This window comes from Microcaecilia unicolor, chromosome 11 (genome assembly GCF_901765095.1).
Source record: "Microcaecilia unicolor chromosome 11, aMicUni1.1, whole genome shotgun sequence".
NCBI lineage: Eukaryota > Metazoa > Chordata > Amphibia > Gymnophiona > Siphonopidae > Microcaecilia > Microcaecilia unicolor.
Window position 1 is genome coordinate 56,225,233 of NC_044041.1, and position 20,618 is coordinate 56,245,850.

At 42.9% G+C, this 20,618-nt stretch overlaps 1 protein-coding gene across 1 annotated transcript; it reads right to left on the reverse strand.

Moving 5' to 3' along the window:
* Positions 1–2,216: 2,216 nt before the first annotated feature.
* Positions 2,217–9,694, reverse strand: GP1BB (glycoprotein Ib platelet subunit beta). The gene is made up of 2 exons (XM_030219270.1): positions 9,548–9,694; positions 2,217–3,237 (listed from the first exon to the last, which is right to left on the reverse strand). Exons 1-2 carry the CDS (start codon positions 9,561–9,563, stop codon positions 2,606–2,608), a joined length of 648 nt encoding a protein of 215 aa, XP_030075130.1. The 5' UTR covers positions 9,564–9,694; the 3' UTR covers positions 2,217–2,605.
* Between the last annotated feature and the right edge of the window lie 10,924 nt (positions 9,695–20,618).

The window sequence follows — 20,618 nt, forward strand, 5'->3', positions numbered from 1 at the left end:
GAGGTAGAAAACCTTAGGGATAGATTCCAAGCCCAAAACAAACTTCCCTATCTCTGATCATCTGCTAATTTTAACTTCAGTCTAAGGCAGTAATTCTCAACACAGCCCTCAGGAAACACCTAGCCAGCATGTAGGAGATAGATTTGCATAGAAAAGAGATAATGCATGCAAATTTATCTCATGCACATTCCTTATGGATATCCTGAAAACCTGACTGGCTAGGTGTGTCCTGAGGACTGGCTCAAGGACCCCTGTTCTAAGGCATTTCACTCTTCTAGGCTTGTTTTTCAGTCAGGAGGGAAACTAGGGAGAGACTAGAATGCACCGGGGTCAAAGTCAGTAAATCCCCACTCCACCTTCCTAACCACATTCTGAGTCTTGATACCTATGGCACAGTCTTGGAGGCTTCTTTAAGTGTTCTGAAATTTCAGCACACGTCTAATAACTATGCATGAGAGATCTGCATAGACTGAGTCTGGCATCGTGCTCCTCTCTCAGCAAGCTGCAGATTTGACTTTGTGCAGTACCACAAAAACGCTCATCCTGCCTAAGCCTCATGCTCTTAATGGCAGGAAGTGCTCCCAGGATTGGGTTTCAGATATGATACACATAGACAGGGCCTGGGAGGTTCCAGGATCTCCCTCAGAGACTGGAGAGTGAGGGATCAGTGGACCAAAGAGAGAGGGGACACCCTTCCCCCGAGATGGAGAGAATGGAGTGCCTAATATTTGGGAACCCATGACGCCATATCCCAACGCTATAACATAAATACTAAATATACAACTTTAAACAACAGTATAGGAGCCCAAGGAGGTGTGTTTAGCGAGTTGCAGAATATGAGATTTACAAAGGACTGAGCCCTGGAGTAGCATTTTTTTACGAAACATGGCCCATGTCGGCAACTGGCCATCAGTCCTCAAGATAAGTTCAATTTGAAACATTATTAAAATTTACATATGTGAAGTTTTGTGCTAATACTGAGATTAATTAGAAATGAAGAGCCAGTGGTGATTAATGGTAAAACACGGTGGTGAGATCCCCCATGTGAAACAAGTTACCAGCTGAGGCTCAGAAGAAAATAGCTCCTGTACTATTGTTTAAAGTTGTATATTTATTATTTATGGTGTTCAAGTGAGCCCCCGCTAGAGTTATTAGAATTTAATTAAGTGTGGTGACCATAATTTTTGGGAGCCTTCAGAATTTGGCACACTAGACATATGTCTATGTTGTCTATTCCTAAATCCAGCTTTGGGTGCTGTCCTCAAATCAGCCTGGTTTTACCATTAATATTCATCAGCTGTATTTGCATACAGATATAGGTCAGTTTATATGGAATCTTGCTACTTCTTGGAATTCTGCTAGGTACTTGTTACTTGCTTGGCCACTGTTGAAAGCAGGACATTGCCTGGATGGGTCTTTAGTCTGACCCGCTATGGCAGCTCTTATGTTCTTACGCATATTTCTTTTCCCTGAAAAGCAAACCTGTTTGTAGCCCTCAACTCAAGGACTAGAGCTCAGAGAACATCCAACCCTGTCCTGGAAGCATACCTCACTAATTGGGGTTTCAGGATATCTGTAATTATATCTGTTTTGGATATAATGAATATGTATGAGATATTTTTATACATTAGAGACTGACTCTGGGGTTACCAAGATGAGGTTCAGAAATCCTGCATTAGGGTCACCACTGAACTCCAGTTACTCAGGGTGAGCTGATCCAGTCTGGGCACAAAGTGTCTCCTTTCATTGGCGAAATAAGTACTAAGTCCATGCTAGCCAAGGAAGTAAAAATAGGACTGGATTAGCCTTGCCCCAAAAAACTGGAGCCTAGTGTTATCCCTAATACTAGGAGTTCTCAATCCACTTCTCAGGACACCTAGTGATAAATCTTAATTACATTAGCCAATCAGATTTTTGGGATATCCACAATGAATATGCATGAGACAAGTTTACATGTATTGCCTTCATTATATGCCAATGATTCTCAACCCAGTCCTCAGGACACACCTAGCCAGTCAGATTTTTGGGATATCCACAATTAATATGAGGTAAACTTGCATACATTGCTTATAAGCAAAATTATTTTATGCATATTCATTGAGGATATCTGGCTGGGTGTGTCCTGAGGACTGGGTTGAGAACCACTGTTTCCCAATTCAGGTTTTCAGGATATCCACAACAAATATGCACGAGACTGATTTGTATATACTGCCCCATTGTATGCAAATCTCTTTCATGCATATTCATTGTGGATATCTTGAAAACCTGACTGGAAAAGGAGTACTCCAGGACTAACTTGGGAAACAATGTACTAGAATAATGATGATACTTAAGGACAGGTGCACAAGTTTAATCCTACAGCTCCACAAACAGACCAGGTTTTCAGGATAGCCCTAATAAATGTGCATAAGATAGATTTGTATACAGGCTCTACCAAACCTGAATATTCATTGTGGATATCCTGAAAGCCTGACTGGCTGGGGTGCCTCCAGGACCAGATTTGGGAACTAATGGGCTATCCTAAAAACTTGACCTGTTTGCAGCCCTTGAGGATTGAACTTGTACACCCCTGCTCTAGGCAACTTGGAGGCAGACAGGAAGCGGACTACTTCCTGCTATAGTGGGAGAGTGAATAACCATCATTGTACGTGTAGGAATCTGTGTTTTGGTAGATCTCCTTGGTTGAACTCCGAGCTTCCTTGGAGATCCTTTGGAAACGACGTAGGAAGATTATAACAAGGAGAAGTAGAATGACCTGCAAGATGATAAAGATGAAGAGGCAGAGTTGGCAGATGAGGGCTAGGCTGCAGTGCCAGTATTGGCAGGTGGAGAGCACTTCATCCTCTGTCAGGTACATGATAAGCCTCCCCCTCAAAGAGGGTGGGGAGGAGCACACCACATCTCGGTATAACTTCCGATTCTGTTGCTTCTGGAGCCAGGAACGCAGGTATAGAATGTTACAATCGCAGGTCCAGGGGTTATGTTGTAGGTAGACCTCTTGCAGGTCTAGCAGGCCATCAAAGATCCCATTGGGAAGCGTTGTAAGGATGTTCTGGCTCAGGTGTATGATGTCAGTGGAAGGAGGGAAGGCGACTGGTAGGCTTTCCTCAGTGAGATCCATATTGTTGCAGTAAACTGTGTTGAAGTTGCAATAGCAGGGGGCAGGGCAACTGCACACCACTAGTGACAGGAAATCAAGGACAGAAAGAAGCAGAATCCAGCATTTCATCTTCAGCTCTGGAATAGGAGAAGCCACAAGACAAAGAGTTGAGGTTATTGGCCTTAGGTTGCTGACAAGCCCTAGGCTACTAAGAGACCGGCTGAATCAAGCCTAGCTTTGTTCCAATGCTTTTATGACCTTATAGCCCTTGAGAACAGGACAACATACATCATGGGCTAACAGTAGCACTGGCCGAGCCTATCTTTTATGATCTTGGTGGTAACCCTATTGCACTGTCCAAGGCAGTGGGTACAGCCTGGAAAGGTCAGTGCAATTGTAAAGTGAATGTGTGAGAATGATATGTTATGCATTAGGTACATGAGGTGTTATAGACTTTGGGTTTCTGCTCCAAACCCATATGCTTCTGCTATCTGGCATTAGGGAAACATAAAGACCACCAAGCTTCATGCCTGGTACACTGTCACAGACTACTGCTGAGGTCTGGTTTTCCCTTCACTTTTTCACAAGTAGGGATTCTCTTTGCTTATCCCAACAGATATGCATTTTGAGTGCATAAAACCAAGGAAATGGTGCATGTAAAAGATAAGATGCTGATATTCCCAGAGTAGGAAAAACACCTGAGGTTATTATATCAGATGATTTCAAGATAGTGATGAAAGTACATTTTGACAAGGCAGTGGCAGAAGGTGACCAGCATTAGAAAGGGCAGAGCTAGTAGAAAAATGGAGATGATTATATGCCATCATATAGGTTATTACTGAGACCGCATCTGGAGTTCTGGATCTAGTTCTAGAGGGTTTACCAGAAGCTGTCCAGAGATAGGATACCAAAAGGGTCTGCATCAGAAGAAACTCACAAATCTATTCAAACCTATATATCCTAGAAGAGAGGTGAGACAGGGAAGATATGAAAGAGATATGAGATCCCTGAAAGATATTAATAATGGACTAGAAGGAAGCTTGTTTCATTCAAAAGAAAGGAAGATCTGGAACAGGGAGTCATGAGAAGAGGCTCTGAGGGGGAAAACTGAGGAGAAATAGCAGGAAATATTTTTCCCAGAAAGAGTGAGGGAAGCATGGAATGGGGTGATTCAAACAGTGACAGTTTTAGAGGACCTGGAATAAGCATAGAAGATCCTTAGGGGGGATGTTATCAAAGTGGGCTACCATTAAGATGGGTTATTTTTACCACAACTCATGCTATTTTAGAACATTTTATGCAATGAGGCCCAGTTACTAATAACTTGGGTTAACAGTATAATAACGCTTCTTAATGGTAGCCCACATTTATAACTCCCACCCCCTTTAGTCTGTAAAAACGGAGAAGACTGACCTAGCAACACATATTGAAGTATTCATAGAACTGGACTCCCCTGATTCAATAACAGGTGTTAGGGCTACAAAAATGTATGCCAAACAGGTTAATGTAAAATGTTAGAAGTCCCAGTGGCAACACAGGTATCCACACAACCAGGTTGTCCAACAGGCTACGACAAGAGAATCAGTCAGCAGCTGGTTCTGTCTGGAAGGCTGCAACAAGAGAATCAATCAGCAGCTTGTTGCAGCTGGTTATGTCTGGCAGGTTATCTGAACATCTTTTGGAATAATTAGAAGCTTTAGTGGAAAGAAAAACACTCAGATAGCCAGGTCTATGTGGCAGAATGCACAGAGGACTTAGCCATCCGGATGTTTATAGGTTCCAAGGAAACATGAGAAACTATTTCTCTTTTGAGAGGGAGATGGAAGCCTGGAATAACCCACCAGCAGAGGCAGTGAAAGCCAATACTATGACAGAATATAAGAATACCTGAAGTGGGTTCAGAAGGCAATGGCAAGAGTAGACAGAGAACAGTAGGCAGAGAAATAGCAGGGTTCCTTGAGGTCTGAATCAGTTTTAGTACCCTATATCCTCAGTCACCTGGAATAGCAGACAGAAAAGGAGAAGATAGGGCCCCAAAGCCCCATTCTGACTGAATTGCAGCTTAGATTGTGATCTCTCTTAGACAGGGAAATATCTACAGTACCTGAATTCTAACTCATTGAACTCACATTTTGGAAAAGTGAGTGATGAAATCTAAAATCTTAATCCAAACATGCCCACAGCTGCATCAGCTGTCCAACAAGATGGGGGTAGCGTTGAGTAATGTGGAATTCCTGCAAGGTTCAAAAATATGACCATCTCTGGGAAATGGTGACTAAAGTCACCAGAAACTACAAAAAAAAAGAGGTTTTAACGAATTATGTTAGAAAGAAGAATTTAACAGTCCAACCCCTTTCCTGTTATGTGAAAAAATGAAAATGAAAAAAAAAAAGTTACAGAAGTTCAGACACAATTTTTTCAGACTGCTTATAGACCCATGACATGAAAAAGTAGCCATTCTCAACATTTTTGATCAAGTACTTTAGTCACCTTTTCCCAGAGATGGTCACATATATCCTTAGAATAGATATAAAGAAATAAAGCATGTTTTTACCATAGGCTGCAGGCTGACTTGGTTACAACTTGCAGGTTTGGAGAAGGAAGAATGTCCCATAGATGGTCATCTACACAGAGAAGCTGAAGCAGCTAAAGAAGTATCTTCCATTTACCCTCTTTCTTCTGGAGAGTGTGATGCAAAGGTTGATACATATAAGAGGCTCCAACAATGTGCCAAAAGAGAGATTTTCCTTAGAATGAAGAGCTGAAGGCCAGAGGGTTATTTTAGGAAACTGAAGGGAGAGAGGGTCTCTCAAAATAAAGGTGAGAAAAGCCTTTTTCACTGAGAGTGGTGGATACCTGGATCAGACCCAAAGGCCAGAATTCAAACATAGGACAGACACAAGAATGCCTTTGTCAAAGAGGGGGAAGAAGAGACTGTAGACTGAATGAAGCCTGAGACAGCACAAATGGACTGGGTGGACTAAATAACCCTTAGCTCCGGAGACATTTTCTAGGTTTGATTTCAGTGGATTAAAATCATAGGCATCACTACAGGGTGGAACAGGGTGACAAATGTCACCCCAAAAAACTGCCTTGCTACCCCAAAATCAGCCCACTTCTCCCACCAGTTTGGTGTCACCTCTTTACCACCCTCTATTCCTCCTTCCCTCCCTCTATTCCCCCTTCCCTCCTGCAGGTCTGGCATTGCCTTCCCAGTTCCTACCTAACATCTGTCCACTCTCCCTCTCCCCTTGGGCTCTACAAACATGTTGTGTTCACTGGCACTGCGATTAGAACATTCTCTCTGCCCAGCACTGGAGTCCTTCCCTCTGTCACCACTTCCTGTTGCCAGGCAGGCAGGACATAGCAGAGGAAAAGCCTTGGGGCGGCCAAAGGGGGCCTGTTGTAATTGCTGCCTGTAGGGTCCTGGGGGAGTGGGGCAGAGGCGGTAGGAAGGCAACACTGGACCCATAGGAGGGAAGGAGACTAGAGGGAAGTAAGGAGAGCTGCTGGAGCCACAGGAAGGAAGGGGAGGCGAGAAGAAAGAAGTTGTACGTGAATAGAAGGGAAGGAAGAGGAGGTAAATGCTGCATATGGAGGAAAGAGGAAGGTAGAGGGGGAAATGCACACGGATGGAAGAGAAGAGAGAGAGGGGTAAATGCACATGGATGGAAAGAAAGAGAGGGAAAAATTCTGCACATGGATGGAAAGGAAGGGAAGAGAGGAAAAATGCACATGGATGGAAAAAAGGGAGGGGGCAAATGTTGCACATGGACAGAAAGGAAGGGAGGGGGCAAATGCTGCACATGGAAGAAAAAAAGGAGGGGCAAATGCTGCACATGGATAGAAAAAGGGAGGGGACAAATGCTACACATGGATGGAAAGGAAAGGGGGAATGCACATAGAAGAGAAAGGAAGAGACGGAAAACTAGATAGATTTGAGAAGGAGGAAGAAAAAAGGAAGAAAGCTGCCAGGCTTATATTTGGAAAAATGCAGTTCGAAAGCACCAAACCCCTCCGAGAAAAACTGCACTGGCTCCCAATCAAAGAACGTATTGCTTTCAAAATCTGCACCCTGGTTCATAAAATTATCTACGGCGAAGCCCCGGGATACATAACAGACCTCATAGACCTACCAACCAGAAACACAACAGGATCAACACGAACATACCTAAATCTCCACTACCCAAGCTGCAAAGGAGTCAAATACAAATCAACCTATGCATCCAGCTTTTCCTACATAAGCACACAACTATGGAACGCATTACCAAAAGCCGTGAAAACAACTTATGATCACCTAAACTTCCAGAAATCATTAAAAACTAACCTGTTCAAAAAGGCATACCCTACCGACCCAACTTAAATGCCTGTACCCTGCAACACAACGAAACCAAAGCTCATAATGGACATATAATAATTCTTCCACTCTACGATTCTCTTCCTCTCTACGATTCTCTAATGTGTCTGTACACACGAACCTTATTCTACCACAACATTACTGTATTTGTTCATACCAGAATTGGCGAACGCCTTTACGGTACTATGTAACAAATAAATAAACATGAAAAATCAGTGATGATAAAGAAGGTGAAGAAAGAAATAGCAAATGTATAGAAGGCCCTGGAAATAAAATTAAAGGCACAAACAGAGGGAAGCAGAAACAGAGACTGGGAATAAGATGATTCAAAAAATAAAATCATCAGACAACAAAGGTAGGAAAAAATGTTATTTCAGTGTAGTAATTGAATTATGTCAGTTTTGAGAATTTATATCTGCCAGAGGTAGTGACGGAGGCCAGGACAGGGTGTTGTGGAAGGATATAAGAGAGAAAGAAGATGGATCTCTGAAGGGGTTGAGTGAGGGGATGAGAGGCAGTGGAGGGCAGATGAGGGCTGAGAGAGTGAGTACAGAGAATGGAAATAGGGGACTAGGGAGTGGGTGAAAGATCGGGGGTAGGAAACTGGGGAAGGATAACGACAGAAGGTGCAATGGGATTTGCTGGAGAGGGGATGAGAGGGAGATGAGAAAAGCCTGTAGGCAGATGAGGTAAAAAGAAGGAGATTAAGGACTAGAGGGAGAAAGAGAGAGAGGTAAAATCATATGCAGAGAAGAGAAAAGTGAAAAAAGAAACATAAAAAAGATCAGTGCCAGGCAGAAACAGAGAAGGAAAGGAAGAAGGACAAGAAAAGAGAGAAGAAATGGAAAGGCAAACCTGGAAAAGAATTTAGAAGAGAGACACAGAAAGTGGAACAGAGTGGGACCAACCCAATCAGAAAAGTACTTAAAAAAGATTGGAATGTGTCCTCTTGGGGGTAATTGTACATCTTTTCTAATTTTGTATTTAGCAGAGTACAGGAAAAAATGCATTTCTATTTCTTTTACCAGTATTTTCACTATAGAGTCTGTTTTTTGTTTGGGGGGGGGGGGTCTCCATTTCAGTTTTTTGTCGCCATGTTTTTTTTGTGGTTCCTTATTCTGTATCAGGTGAGGGTCTATCTGTGAACTGCAAGTGTGACTGAGGTGAAGGATTCTGCTAGTGTATAGTGTTTGTTTAGGAATGTGTAGCAGTCCAACTTGTTCCAGTTTCCCATTAGCAGGTATATTGGTGCTCTAGGGCCCAGTGTAATATTTATAGCAGCCTTTTCATAGGTAGGTTAGGGCTGTTATGATTTGGTAAATTTTCCACAAATTTTGAGTGACTTTTTGCAGCGTTCTGTTATTTTGCAAAGTGTCTGTCCTGTTTGAAAGCAGGCTCTGAGGCACTGTCACCCAAAATAAAAATACTCGGGACTAGTGATCTCCACATCCTGGTGAGTCACTTCACAAACAAACATGCTTCTGCTTTAAACAAAGTGTCTAGCAGTGGAAGGAACGTGTGCTGTTCATGAGGTGATAATCAGAATTTTAATATTTTTTGTATGGTGTGTTGTAAGGGGGATAGCTCCATTGTTGGGGAATACAAAATTTGTGCTATAGAACTGGAGTTTCAGGGTTTATATTTGGATTTTGACCAATCTTGTAGAGAATCCATACAGAACAATTTGTTGAATGATGCTATCAATGATAATGCTAATTTAAAAACAGGGGTAAGAAAGGTATGATGTGCGGAAATGTCGCTTTGACTTGCTCCCCTGCTGCCACCCCCCATGCTACTAATTACAATAAAATTCATAATAGCTATGAATATGTCTAAGTCTGCACAGCTGAGAGAAATGCTTCATGCAGCACAGTTAATACAGTGAAAGTGGTCAAGGAAATGGCCTCAGCTTGGGCAAGTGAGCAGACTGGCTGGTTGAACCGGTCTGTATCTCCCGACACCTACCAGGTTACTACATAATTGACAAACACTACAGCTGTTCATTCCACATGTATTTAAACTTGCACTAGCAAAGGCAAAGAGTAATTTTACAAAAGTTGTCATGAGAGAAAATAAGAGGAAATGCTTACCAAAGCGCATCTGCATGTGCTGTTCTTCCACGACACGGGGCGAGGAGCACAAGGATTCAGGAAAAAAGCGAATAAAGACAACAGACTGATCTGGGCTGATTTCAGCTTCTGACACTAGCCAACACGTTTCTATGTTTGGAAGTGATGCAAGGAGCTGCCAAAGACAGAGCTGCTGTTTTACAGGATAAGAAGCTGTGGTATAGAGATACCAGGACCAGGATAAACATTTTCAAGACTCTCTTATAAGGACTTCGCCATTCCAAGTGGCTGCTTATCTATGTATATGTGTATCAGGGCATATATTATAGGACATGTTAGATAGCCTGTTCTAACAGGCTGTTCATAGTATAGAATATTGTTTAGGACATATTACATATATTATAAGGTGTATTACATCAGAAGCCAGTACAGCCCTTATAACATTAATATCTAAATCGGGCAAAGACCATAATTTGGTGGCTTCATATATGCCTATTTCACTGCTTAACATGGACCTTACAATATTAGCAAAAGTATTAGCTTTGCAATTGAGTGATGTGGACGGGCATTTTCAATATGACATCTAAGTATGACGTCCAAAGTCTAAATAGGAAAAAGGTCATTTTCAAAAAAGAAACACATCTATCTTTTTTTCCCAAAAATACTGTTTTGAACAAGGTTTTGTGATTTGGACATTTTGTTTTTTGGTCCATTTTTGAAGAAAAAAAAATGTCCAAGTGCAAAATGCACAAAATCAAGCCATTGGGATGTAGAAGGAGCCAGCATTTTTAGTACACTGGTTCCCCTGACATCCCAGGATGGCAGTAGGGCACCCTAGGGGGCACTGCAGTGGACTTCATAAAAAGCTCTCAGGTACACATCTCACCATTGTTCCTTTACCTTGTCTGCTGAGCCCCCAAAAACCCACTCAAAACCCACTACCCCCAACTGTACACCACTACCATAGCCCTTACGGGTGAAAGGGGCACCTATATGTGGGTACAGTAGGTTTCTGGTGAGTTTTGGAGAGCTCACAGTTTCTTCCACAAGTGTAACAGGCAGGGGTAGGTAGGAGCCTGGGTCCACCTGTCTGCAGTGCACAGCACCACCACTAGACTACTTACCAGCCTCTATACCAGCCTCAGATGTTATACTCAGGTCCATTAGAACAGCATGCAGGTCCCTGGAGTAATGCTTTAAATCACATTTTTGGGGGGTAGGAAGGGGTTAGTGACCACTGGAGGAATAAGGGGAGGTTATCCCTGATTCCCTCCAGTGGTCATCTGGTTATTTAGGGCACCTTTTTGTGCCTTATTCGTTATAAAAACAGGTCTAGCTCAAAACATCATAGTTTTAGTCCTGGACGGTTTTGTTTTGTTCCATTATGGATGAAAAACATCTAAACCTTGATTCTTTTGGGCCATTGGTTAAAGTTCAAGTTGAATTATACTAAAACAATAGTAATACCTAAAAAATTACCCCCTTATTGATTAAAAAGAGTGGGATTTCTATTCCATTTTGGGGGGGGGGGCACTCCACTCATTATCTTGGGATTCAACTTCGTTGACCCAGTTATATGAGGTTAATATGAAACCTTTGCTTTTATTGACTAGGACTCTACTCTGAAATTGGGCACATCTACCATTATCTACGATGGGTCACTTCACTTTGTTTAAAATGGTAATTTTGCTGAAATGGCTTTACGTTTTTCAAACAGTGTGCCAATCCTACTACACAGGAAAGACAGACTTTCGATTCAATGTGAGATCCAAACTTTTTTTATGGACAGGGGGCAAGGCCTGCTTTAAATTTCGTATGTTGGTCTATCCTCCTCACAGGGGGGAATTAACCCTCACGAATTTGGATATCTACTCTAAAGCCTGTCTTTATAGTCAAATCACTGGCTGGTTGAGAGATACGGATCATTATACCCCCAACAGCACATGAACAAGCTTTCCTTGCTATTTTAACCACAGCTTATGTCTTGATTGCCACTGCTAAGCAATTCCCACATTATATCACGCGTAGTTTGATTTATCCTTTCTGGAGAGTTTGACAATGGGTTTGCAGGAGCAAACATATAAATGAAAATGTTACAGCTTCGCCACCTTTGCAGGGCCAAATGAATTTCCCAGTGGGTGCCATTAGCACCACCTTTCAGGCTTGAGCTAGGAAAGGTATACGTATGATTAAACATTGTGTTAATGATGATGGTCAGATTCTGTCTTTTGCTCATTTTAGGGAACAATATAATACCACATCTCTCTGAATGATCAATTAGAATATTTGCAACCTAAACATTATAGTGCCTCGTTGCCTGCAGAGGCCATTACAAAAGAGATGACAGAGAAGGTAGAGAAGTTATTCTTACTCTGAAGTGAGCAGACTCGACTACTAGAGTATTCTTTTAAGATCATATGAGCAGATTTACTTCCTATTAGGGCAACAGCCTGAGCTAGAGATTTGGGGTTGGAGATTTCCGAAGATGTTTTACGTGGACTTATTTGTAAACCTCTAGTAAAATTAACCTTTGTACCTTATCGACAACAATATGTTTATTTATAGAGCCTACATATCTCCTAAGAGAGCTTATTTAATGGGAATAGCTCAGTCGGATAGATGTCTCAAGTGTGAAGCCTCTGCAACCTACATTGGTCATATGTTCTGATTCTGTAAGTTTGCACAGCAATTTTGGAAAGATGTCTCTGTTAAAATTACACAGTGTTTGGGCTTACACTTACCTCTAGCCCCTCAGATAATGTTATTTGAAGATTACTCTACTATGGCAGCCAACAACCCTTCAAAAATAGTGCATATTCTTATAGATCAGGGTTGTCCAATTTTGGTCCTCAAGGGTCACAATCCAGTCAGGTTTTCAGGATTTTCCCAATTAATATGCATGAGATCTATTTGCATACACTGCCTCCATTGTATGCAAATAGATCTAATGAATATTTATTGGGAAAATCCTGAAATCCCAACTTGTTGAGGGCCAAGGTTGGACACCCCTGTTCTAGATCATCTGTTGCATGCAGTGCTATTGTTCTACAATGAAGACCAGTTTACCACCTAATATTATGCAATGGCACAATCTGATATATGCCACCATGGTCATGGGAGCAACAGGCTGGTTGGATTCATCCTGCACAAAGGAGAACATTCCAGAAGATTTGGGAACCAGTTTGGACTGTAATGCCACACTGAGCTCAAAGCTGGATTCTAAACTGCTGAGAGATTAGTACCTTCTCATTTGGACTCATCTCATCCCATATTTGCTTTGGACTTGGATAAGAAACCACCAAATCTGGAGTTCTTTGGTTGGGTGTGGAATTTTAGAAGGGGGGAGGAACTTATAAAATGTAGAGTCAATTGTCTTTATACTATTCTGAATTGTTACTATATTTCTGATGATGTATGTTGTTTGAATATGTTTGCTGTCAATACAAATATTTCACAAAACAAGGTGTATATTACATGGCAGTTGCTGAAGCCTGGAAAATATTTCCAGTCAAATTAATCCCTATACTGGAACATTACTTCTGGAAATATGGAATTTCTACCTTTCTTTTACCAAAGATCCACATTGAGAGGGGAGAGGAGATCAGGACTGTGGTAACAGGGAGGAGAAGTCTTATCCCTCTCTTGGCTCTAGACCTGTTCTAAATTGCATCCCCTTCTCCCTCTCACGCCCCACTTTCTTTTCTTCCTTTCCAACCCTCAATCCCTGTCATTGGGGATGACTCAAGGCAATCTGCTGCAAAGAGGCAAGGACTGAGATTCCCCCCCCCCCCCCTCACACACACACACACAAGACACCGGAGAGGGAGGATCTCCTCCTCAGAGGTCAGGTTGCTGGCTATGTGTGTGAGTACTTGTAGCACTGGGGTGTGTCTGGGATAGAAGAGAATGGTGTGTAGGGCAGGGAGTATATTTGGGATGTGTAGGGGACTTACTAGAGGTTCTCCCTCTTCTCTTTTCCATCCTTCTTCTCTCCCCATGCATGCATGTAAATCTTCTATTCTGGCTGGAGCAGTGGGAAGAAGTTAGCATGGCAGACACTGTGCTTACCTCTAAAAGTGTTCCCTCCCTGATCTCCCTCTTCAAACATCCCAGCAGAAATGGCAGTGGAAGAGGGGCTCAACCACACATCATCTCCTCCTGTAGGGTCAGTCTGGCAATAGGAATTTTGAGATCACATAGCTCTTACCATAAATATGAACAAACAAATCAATTAAAATTTTCAACAAAATAAATGTCCACATAACAAATATGCCATGCTGGGTCAGTCCAAAGATCCCTCAAACCTAGTATATTGCCTTTGACAATGGCCAGTCCGAAGGAAGTAGCCAGCTAGATCTATTCCTCATTGCTCACTCCCGAGGATAAGCAGCAGCTTTCACAGGTCTACAAGGCTAATCATGACTTATGGACTTTTCTGCAGAAACTTGACTAAACCCTTTCTAAACTCAGCTACATCAACTGCCTTCCAAATCCTCCAGTTACAAATTCTACAGCTCAACAGTCCATTGAGTGCAAAAAAAAAAAATCCCAATTTGTTTTAATTAGTGATGGGAACACTTCATGAACCTATTAAAAGCCAGGATATGGTTATGTCCATATGGAATGGGAGTGTGGTCTGAGAATGCTTTGTACAGAATTAGGGAGGGCAAAAAGATGGATGTCCAACTCCAATTGCAGAAGGGGAAGGGACAAGACCTGGTACTTGGCACATCAGGTTACAGAAAGGTACTCTGATTGAATAATTCTTCACTGGATGGATTTAAAGAAGTCACAGTAGGTATTTTTCTGTCCCTGGGGGGTTCATAATATAAAACAAAAAAAAAAGGAAAAGAAAATTACACATTTGAATGAGCCACCTCTGGTTCTCTGCCTCCTGCTTTAACCATTAGGCTCTTCCACCACGTGTGCCTACTATTAAATGAATTCTGCACATGGCCATCTATGTGACCATTTTATAATATAGATGTTCCTCTGCTGCCACAAAGGCATCCACTTCCATTGTTTTTCCCTTTTTATAGTTTGGACATTTCAGCAGGGCCGCCGAGAGGGGGGGGACAAAATTCCCTGGGCCCGGACCTCCAGGGGGGCCCGGCGCCGCGCCTACTCCGTGGGTGGTACGGACAGACGCTCCCTCCCTCCCAGGGCCCACCCGCCGTCCCTCCCTCTGAATTTCAAAGGCTATCTCCTACCTCGTCCTCATCGGGGTTGGTTACGGCGACAGCTGCCTGCACACAGCAGTGAAAAGCGTGCAGGCTCGCGCTTCAGCCTTCCCTTGTTGTCTGTCTCTCAGCTCTGGTCTCACCGGAGCTGAGAGACAGACAAGGGAAGGCTGAAGCGCGAACCTGCACGCTGTTCACTGCTGTGTGCAGGCAGCTGTCGCCGTAACCAACCCCGATGAGGACGAGGTAGGAGATAGCCTTTGAAATTTGGAGGGACGGTGGGCGGGCCATGGGAGGGAGGGAGGCCTTGGAATTCGGACAGAGGAAGGGAGGGAGGGGGGCCTTAGAATTCGGACACAGGGGAGGGGGTGGAGGGGGAGAGGCAGTGACCTCGGGGGGGGGGGGGGGGGAGGCGCAGTGACCTCGAGGGGGGGGGGCCCAGGGGCAGCCTTGTTCCAGGCCCGGCCCAGTCTCTCGGCGGCCCTGCATTTCAGTTTGGAAAATGGATGTTCATGCTGGGCATCCATTTCTCCTATATTTAGGACTGTATGTGGGCAGATCCTGTTCTAAAATAGATGAGAAATGGATGTCTATGTGACATACAGCCTTGGACATCCATATTATGAGTTGATCATCCTTTCTAAAATGTCCTTCAGTATGTTTATTAGAGAGTATATAATAAATATCCCTCTAATTATTTGTTTCATGCACTGTAAGAGGATGGGTGCTTTCTTTAGCTTGATTCCAAGCAGTTAAGCCAGTCTTATTTATTTATTTATTTCCAGGCATTTGTTATACCACAAATTGAGCCTATACAGGCAACTAAGTGGTTTACAACAATAAAAACAAAATTCTCATTCTGAACTGTGGGTAGGGGCACAAAAGAGGAAGGGTAAAAGAGGGGAGAGAGACTTAATAGCAAGGTTAAAAAAAAAAAAAAAAAGGTACAGAAGACACCTGAGACAATTTAAGCAGAAGGAAAGGCAGAGGAGAAGAGGAAGGTTTTCAAAAGTGCTTTAAACGACTGAAGAGGCATGTCAACTGTAAGAGAGGGGGGCAGATCATTCCACAATTTAGGGCCTAAATAACTAAACACTGTCTCATGGGACAGAGACAGATGGAGAACAGTAGGTGAAGGGACACAGAGAAGATTACCGGAAGAGGATCGGAGTGAATGTGATGGGGTATAGGGAACTAGGAGTTTATGCAGATAGGAAGGCGCAGTGGGGACCTGATCTATAAAAACAAGCATAAGAAGCTTATACCGAATACGTGAGGAGACAGGAAGCCTGTGTTCTGAACAAAGAACAGGAGTACAGGGTCAAAACAATTTGCCTATTGAATGAGTTTGACTGACGTCAATTGGATTAACTGAAGAAGTTTTAAAGAACAAAGTGGAAGGCCTGCATACAGAGAATTACAATAATCTAACCGGGTTATAACAAGTGGCCAAACTGAGAGAATGAATAGATTGAGGTCACAAAAAGGCTGACCTGAGTATATATGAGACAGAGCAAAAAAGGAGGATTTAGTCAAATTATCAATTTTTTGTCTTGAAAGTGAGTTTAGAGTCGAAAACAACACCTACAATTCTAAGAGTTACACAGGAGATCAGAATGCTATCAAGAACCAGTGGAGGAGGGACAGGTAAATTAGGATTAGAAAAGACAATAGTTTCACATTTAGCTTTATTTAAAAAGAAACCATTATCCTTTAACAGGCGGATACAGCAACAAGACAAGTATTCAATGTAGCTGATGGGGAAGAGGAACGTAAAGAACAAAAAAGAATCTGTTGTAAGGAGGAGGTAGAGGGAAAGCAGAGAAGAGCTGACAGGGGCAGTAAGCCAAGAAAGGAAGAGCACCCTCTGACGGGAAAAGGGGGTAGGAGACTTGCGAGAAGGGAAGAGAACTACAGAACCCAGCAGCACTTGCAAGGGAGGAGGGAACAAGAGAAACAGCACTACAACTCCCAGCAGGTAGTAAAGTCAGGAGGTGATTGGGAGATGGAGGATAATCAGGTGGAGGAGCAGCACCTGGGAGAGAGGGTGGGGGAAGACTCCATGGAGTGGGAGGAGATTGAACTAGGAGAGAAAAGTGAAAATGTCATGAAGGAGGCTGGTGAGGAGCAAATGGAGTTCTTTTGCTCAGGACAAAGGGAGATGGAAAAGGAAGAGACTGCAGAGAGAAGCCAGAGATTTGGGGGGCGCTCAGTGACAATGCCTAGATGCGGTCTGGCTTCATGGAACTGTGGGAATTAATTACCTGAAGGAGGTCAGTCTGAACATTTGTGGGAGGTTGTCAGAGTGTTGGTGTCTGACAAGCGAGGGTGGTGAAAATGCCTCTATCTCCTAGGCAGTAAGAGAAAGGAGAAGAGGAATTGACTGAACCACAGGTTTATCCCAAGTCATTAACTAATTCTAAAACTGAACGGTTATGGATTTTTGAGTGTGGGAGAAGTGAAACAAGGTGCACAGAGACTAGCAGCTGCAATACAGCGGGCAGACTGGTTTTCTCTGATACCGTTGGGGAAATAGTACTGTGAATAATCGCTTGTTACAAATAAGCAGAAGCAGTTCTCCTAAGGTGATGGATAAGCCCCAATTGTGTGGGTGAAAAAGGACAGCACGGAGAGGTGTCGAGGGGAGAGCGGACAGCACTGAGAGGTGTCGAGCCAAGAGCGGATAGCACGAAGAGGTGCTAGCTGACACTGTATATCATCAGCATAACAGAATGGCTGGCAGACTTGCTCCTGGATGATAGTCAGTAAAGGAGACAGAAAAATATTGAATAAGGTGGGAGATAAAATAGAACCCTGAGGAACAGGATAAGTAGAAGAAAGGGATCCTGAGTAAGAAAGTTGGTAGGAATGATTTGAAAGAGCTATGAAACCATGAGTAAACAGTACTAGAGATCCCAATAGAACTAAGACATTTGAGAAGCAGAACATGATTAACCAGATTGAACACAGAAGAAAGATCAAGAGAAACCAGAATGACAGTGTAAGGTTGGTCCCCGAATAGTGTCATTAAGAGAGACAAGAACAGTTTCAGTGGTATGACAAATGCGGAAATCAGATTGAAAAGGATGAAGAACATTAGAGTTTTCCAGAAAATTGGTTGATAGAGGACCAGCTTATCCAAGAGAAGGAGAGATTGGAGATAGGGTGCAAATTAGAAGCTTGAGACGGATCAATACGAGGTTTCTTGTGTAATGGAATAACTACAGCGTATTTCCAAGCTGTCGGAACAGTACCAGTAGAAAGACAAGAGTGAAGCAGAGGCAGAAGAAGAGGTTGAGCAAGTTGCTTAACCAGATCTGTCGGCCAGTGATCAGCAGAAGACAATGTAGGGTTAAGGGATTGGATAACCTTATAAACAACAGTAGCCAAGGGCATATTGAAGGCAGACCAGGTTGAGAGTAAGCTTGAAGCCGATACCTGAAAAGGAGAAGAAAAAGGGAAAATAGAAACTGAAGAACGCAAAAATTTATCTAGCCAACTATCCACTAAAGCAGAGATAGGAAGCACATTTGCATCATAATCTGAAGAGAGAGTATCAGTTGGAGAAAGTTGATTAAAGATACAGAATAGGGCTTGAGGACGATTAGCTGCATAAGTTATACGTCTGTCAAAATACTTACATCTAGCAATTTTAATAGATAGGTGGAACTCACGAAGATGCATATGATAAAGCATGAGAAGAGAGGGAGCATGTGATCTTCGCCAGAGACGCTCTACATGGCGAAGCTGAGAGCGAAGTAATCTAAGATTACTACAGAACTCGGAAGTGGTCAATGAGATCAGTGAGGGCAATATTCAAATTATTGGCAGTATCCAAAATAGAGACAGCAGATGGGAGAATCCAAAGAGGGAAGAGACGCAGAAAGATTCTTAATCACCGAGTTAACAAACGAGAGGGGAAGGGAAGTGCTCACGGCAGAGAAGAGGGTCGGAGTGCAGGAAGAGAGAATGTAAGCAGGAAATGATCTGTGCAGGGAAGAGGCTCTATATGTGACACTGTAATCCCAAGACCTTTAACGTGTAGGGTACTGTAAACACGCTCACCTGCTATATAATTTCCAGCCTATATTTCATAGCTTATCATCTGAAAACTACTTGTTTCTGCTCTTAAACACTGCTCATTTCAGATGGACTGTGAACCTCAACTTTGTCCACAACCCAAACAGTTTCTTGTCAAGACTAGAGGACACAGTTGTACTTTCACACGTTACTGGCGTGGTACACTGTGCAACCACTGAAAGGATGTGTAGAGACTGAGCAGGAGTGAAGAGACCACCAGAGGAAGAGTGAGATCAGATCACACACCTACAAAGCAGCTACAAGGGAAGATTGGGGTCAGTTTTGAGGATTTATGCTCCTTCCTGGTGGCTTAGAACAGCAGTGTCACCGACCACCTTTCTGTACTTGAACTGGTAGAGCAAAAAGAAGGTTCACTCTGAGGCAGGCTTCTCCCCAGAGGTGTAAAGAGGTATCAGATCAGAACTTAAGTGCTGCAGTGGCTCTCGCTGGTGGTGCAGAAGGCAATTCTCCCAGAGATCACAGATAACTGCAGTGACTTAGCATGTTCCATTCCATGCTGCGGTCAGTTGTTTATGAGTCAGGTTAACCACATCTATACCAAGATTATAAACCCAGCACTATTTAAAGATCCAAGCACCATGATTCACAGAGAACAGGCGAGCGAGGAGCTCTAGTCTCTGCTATATGAGCCCGTGTTCCCCACTACAGTCTCTGACATTTTCATGTTGAGTGTTCCCGCAGATCAGCTTCTGCACATCTGTTGCTATAGAAGAGTCCAGAAGAGCTACATAGTTCATACATGTTTATTTTCATCATCAGTCCCTGTAGCAAACCTTTAATAACAGTAAGAATATTATTAATGAAATGAATATGATCTTGATGAGTTTATTTTGCTCACAAGGCTCAACAAACAAGTTGTAGACAAGACCTTTGTACTGGACTTTTAGTAGATCAGTGACTAGCTGTGGAGAATTTTTCTCTCTTCAGCCATCATAGCAAAGTAGAGAATGTGCTTTTGCTAAGAGAAAGGGCTGGAAATCAGTAGCAACCATTGCACAGAGGACACATGAGAAGGCATCATGCCGCAGAACAATTAGGGGCTTCTGGAGAGGGGGGGCTGAGGGCAAGAGTGACTGTTCTCACTGCCAAGCCATTTCTACCCAGCCCCTAGGAGATTTCAATCCAGTCCTGCTGTGCTACCTCTCTGGCTCCTGAACTAGGCAGAAATGGGAAAGCAGAGCACCGATTGGGAATGGGTGCACGCACACACACAGACATGCACCTTATATATATATATATATATATATATATATATATATATATATATATATATATATATATATACTAGGGTTGCCAGCTGGCTCCAGATTTTCAGGAGAATTTAAGATCCAGTCCTAGGGAATTGTAGTTCTGATTTACCCACTGCAGTCCTTAAAAAGGCAGCACTAGAAGTCACAGGAAGTCCACGAAACCTGAAGGCAGTTGGCAGCCTTACTTAAACCCATGTTCCTCAAGCCAGTCCTGGAAGCACACCTAACCTCTCTGGTTTGACACAGTAAACATGCCTTACAGAGATTTGTACATTAGGTAGATAAGGCAAGAAGAAAAGCCAGGATAGTTGGGTGTATAGGGAGCAGGGTGTGCATTCATTTGAAATGACATGTGCACACAGTTCATGACGAGTGCACACTTTGGAAAAACACATTCACAACACTACCCCCAAAACAATATATATAATATATAAACAGAACAAAGCAAAAAACTTGTACAAACATGGGAAACTGAACAAAAATGTTTGGCCTGCACACTCCTGATAGGGAAGGGAATGATCAGCAGAAATAAGGAGGTGATAGCGCCCTGTAAAGTCTCAT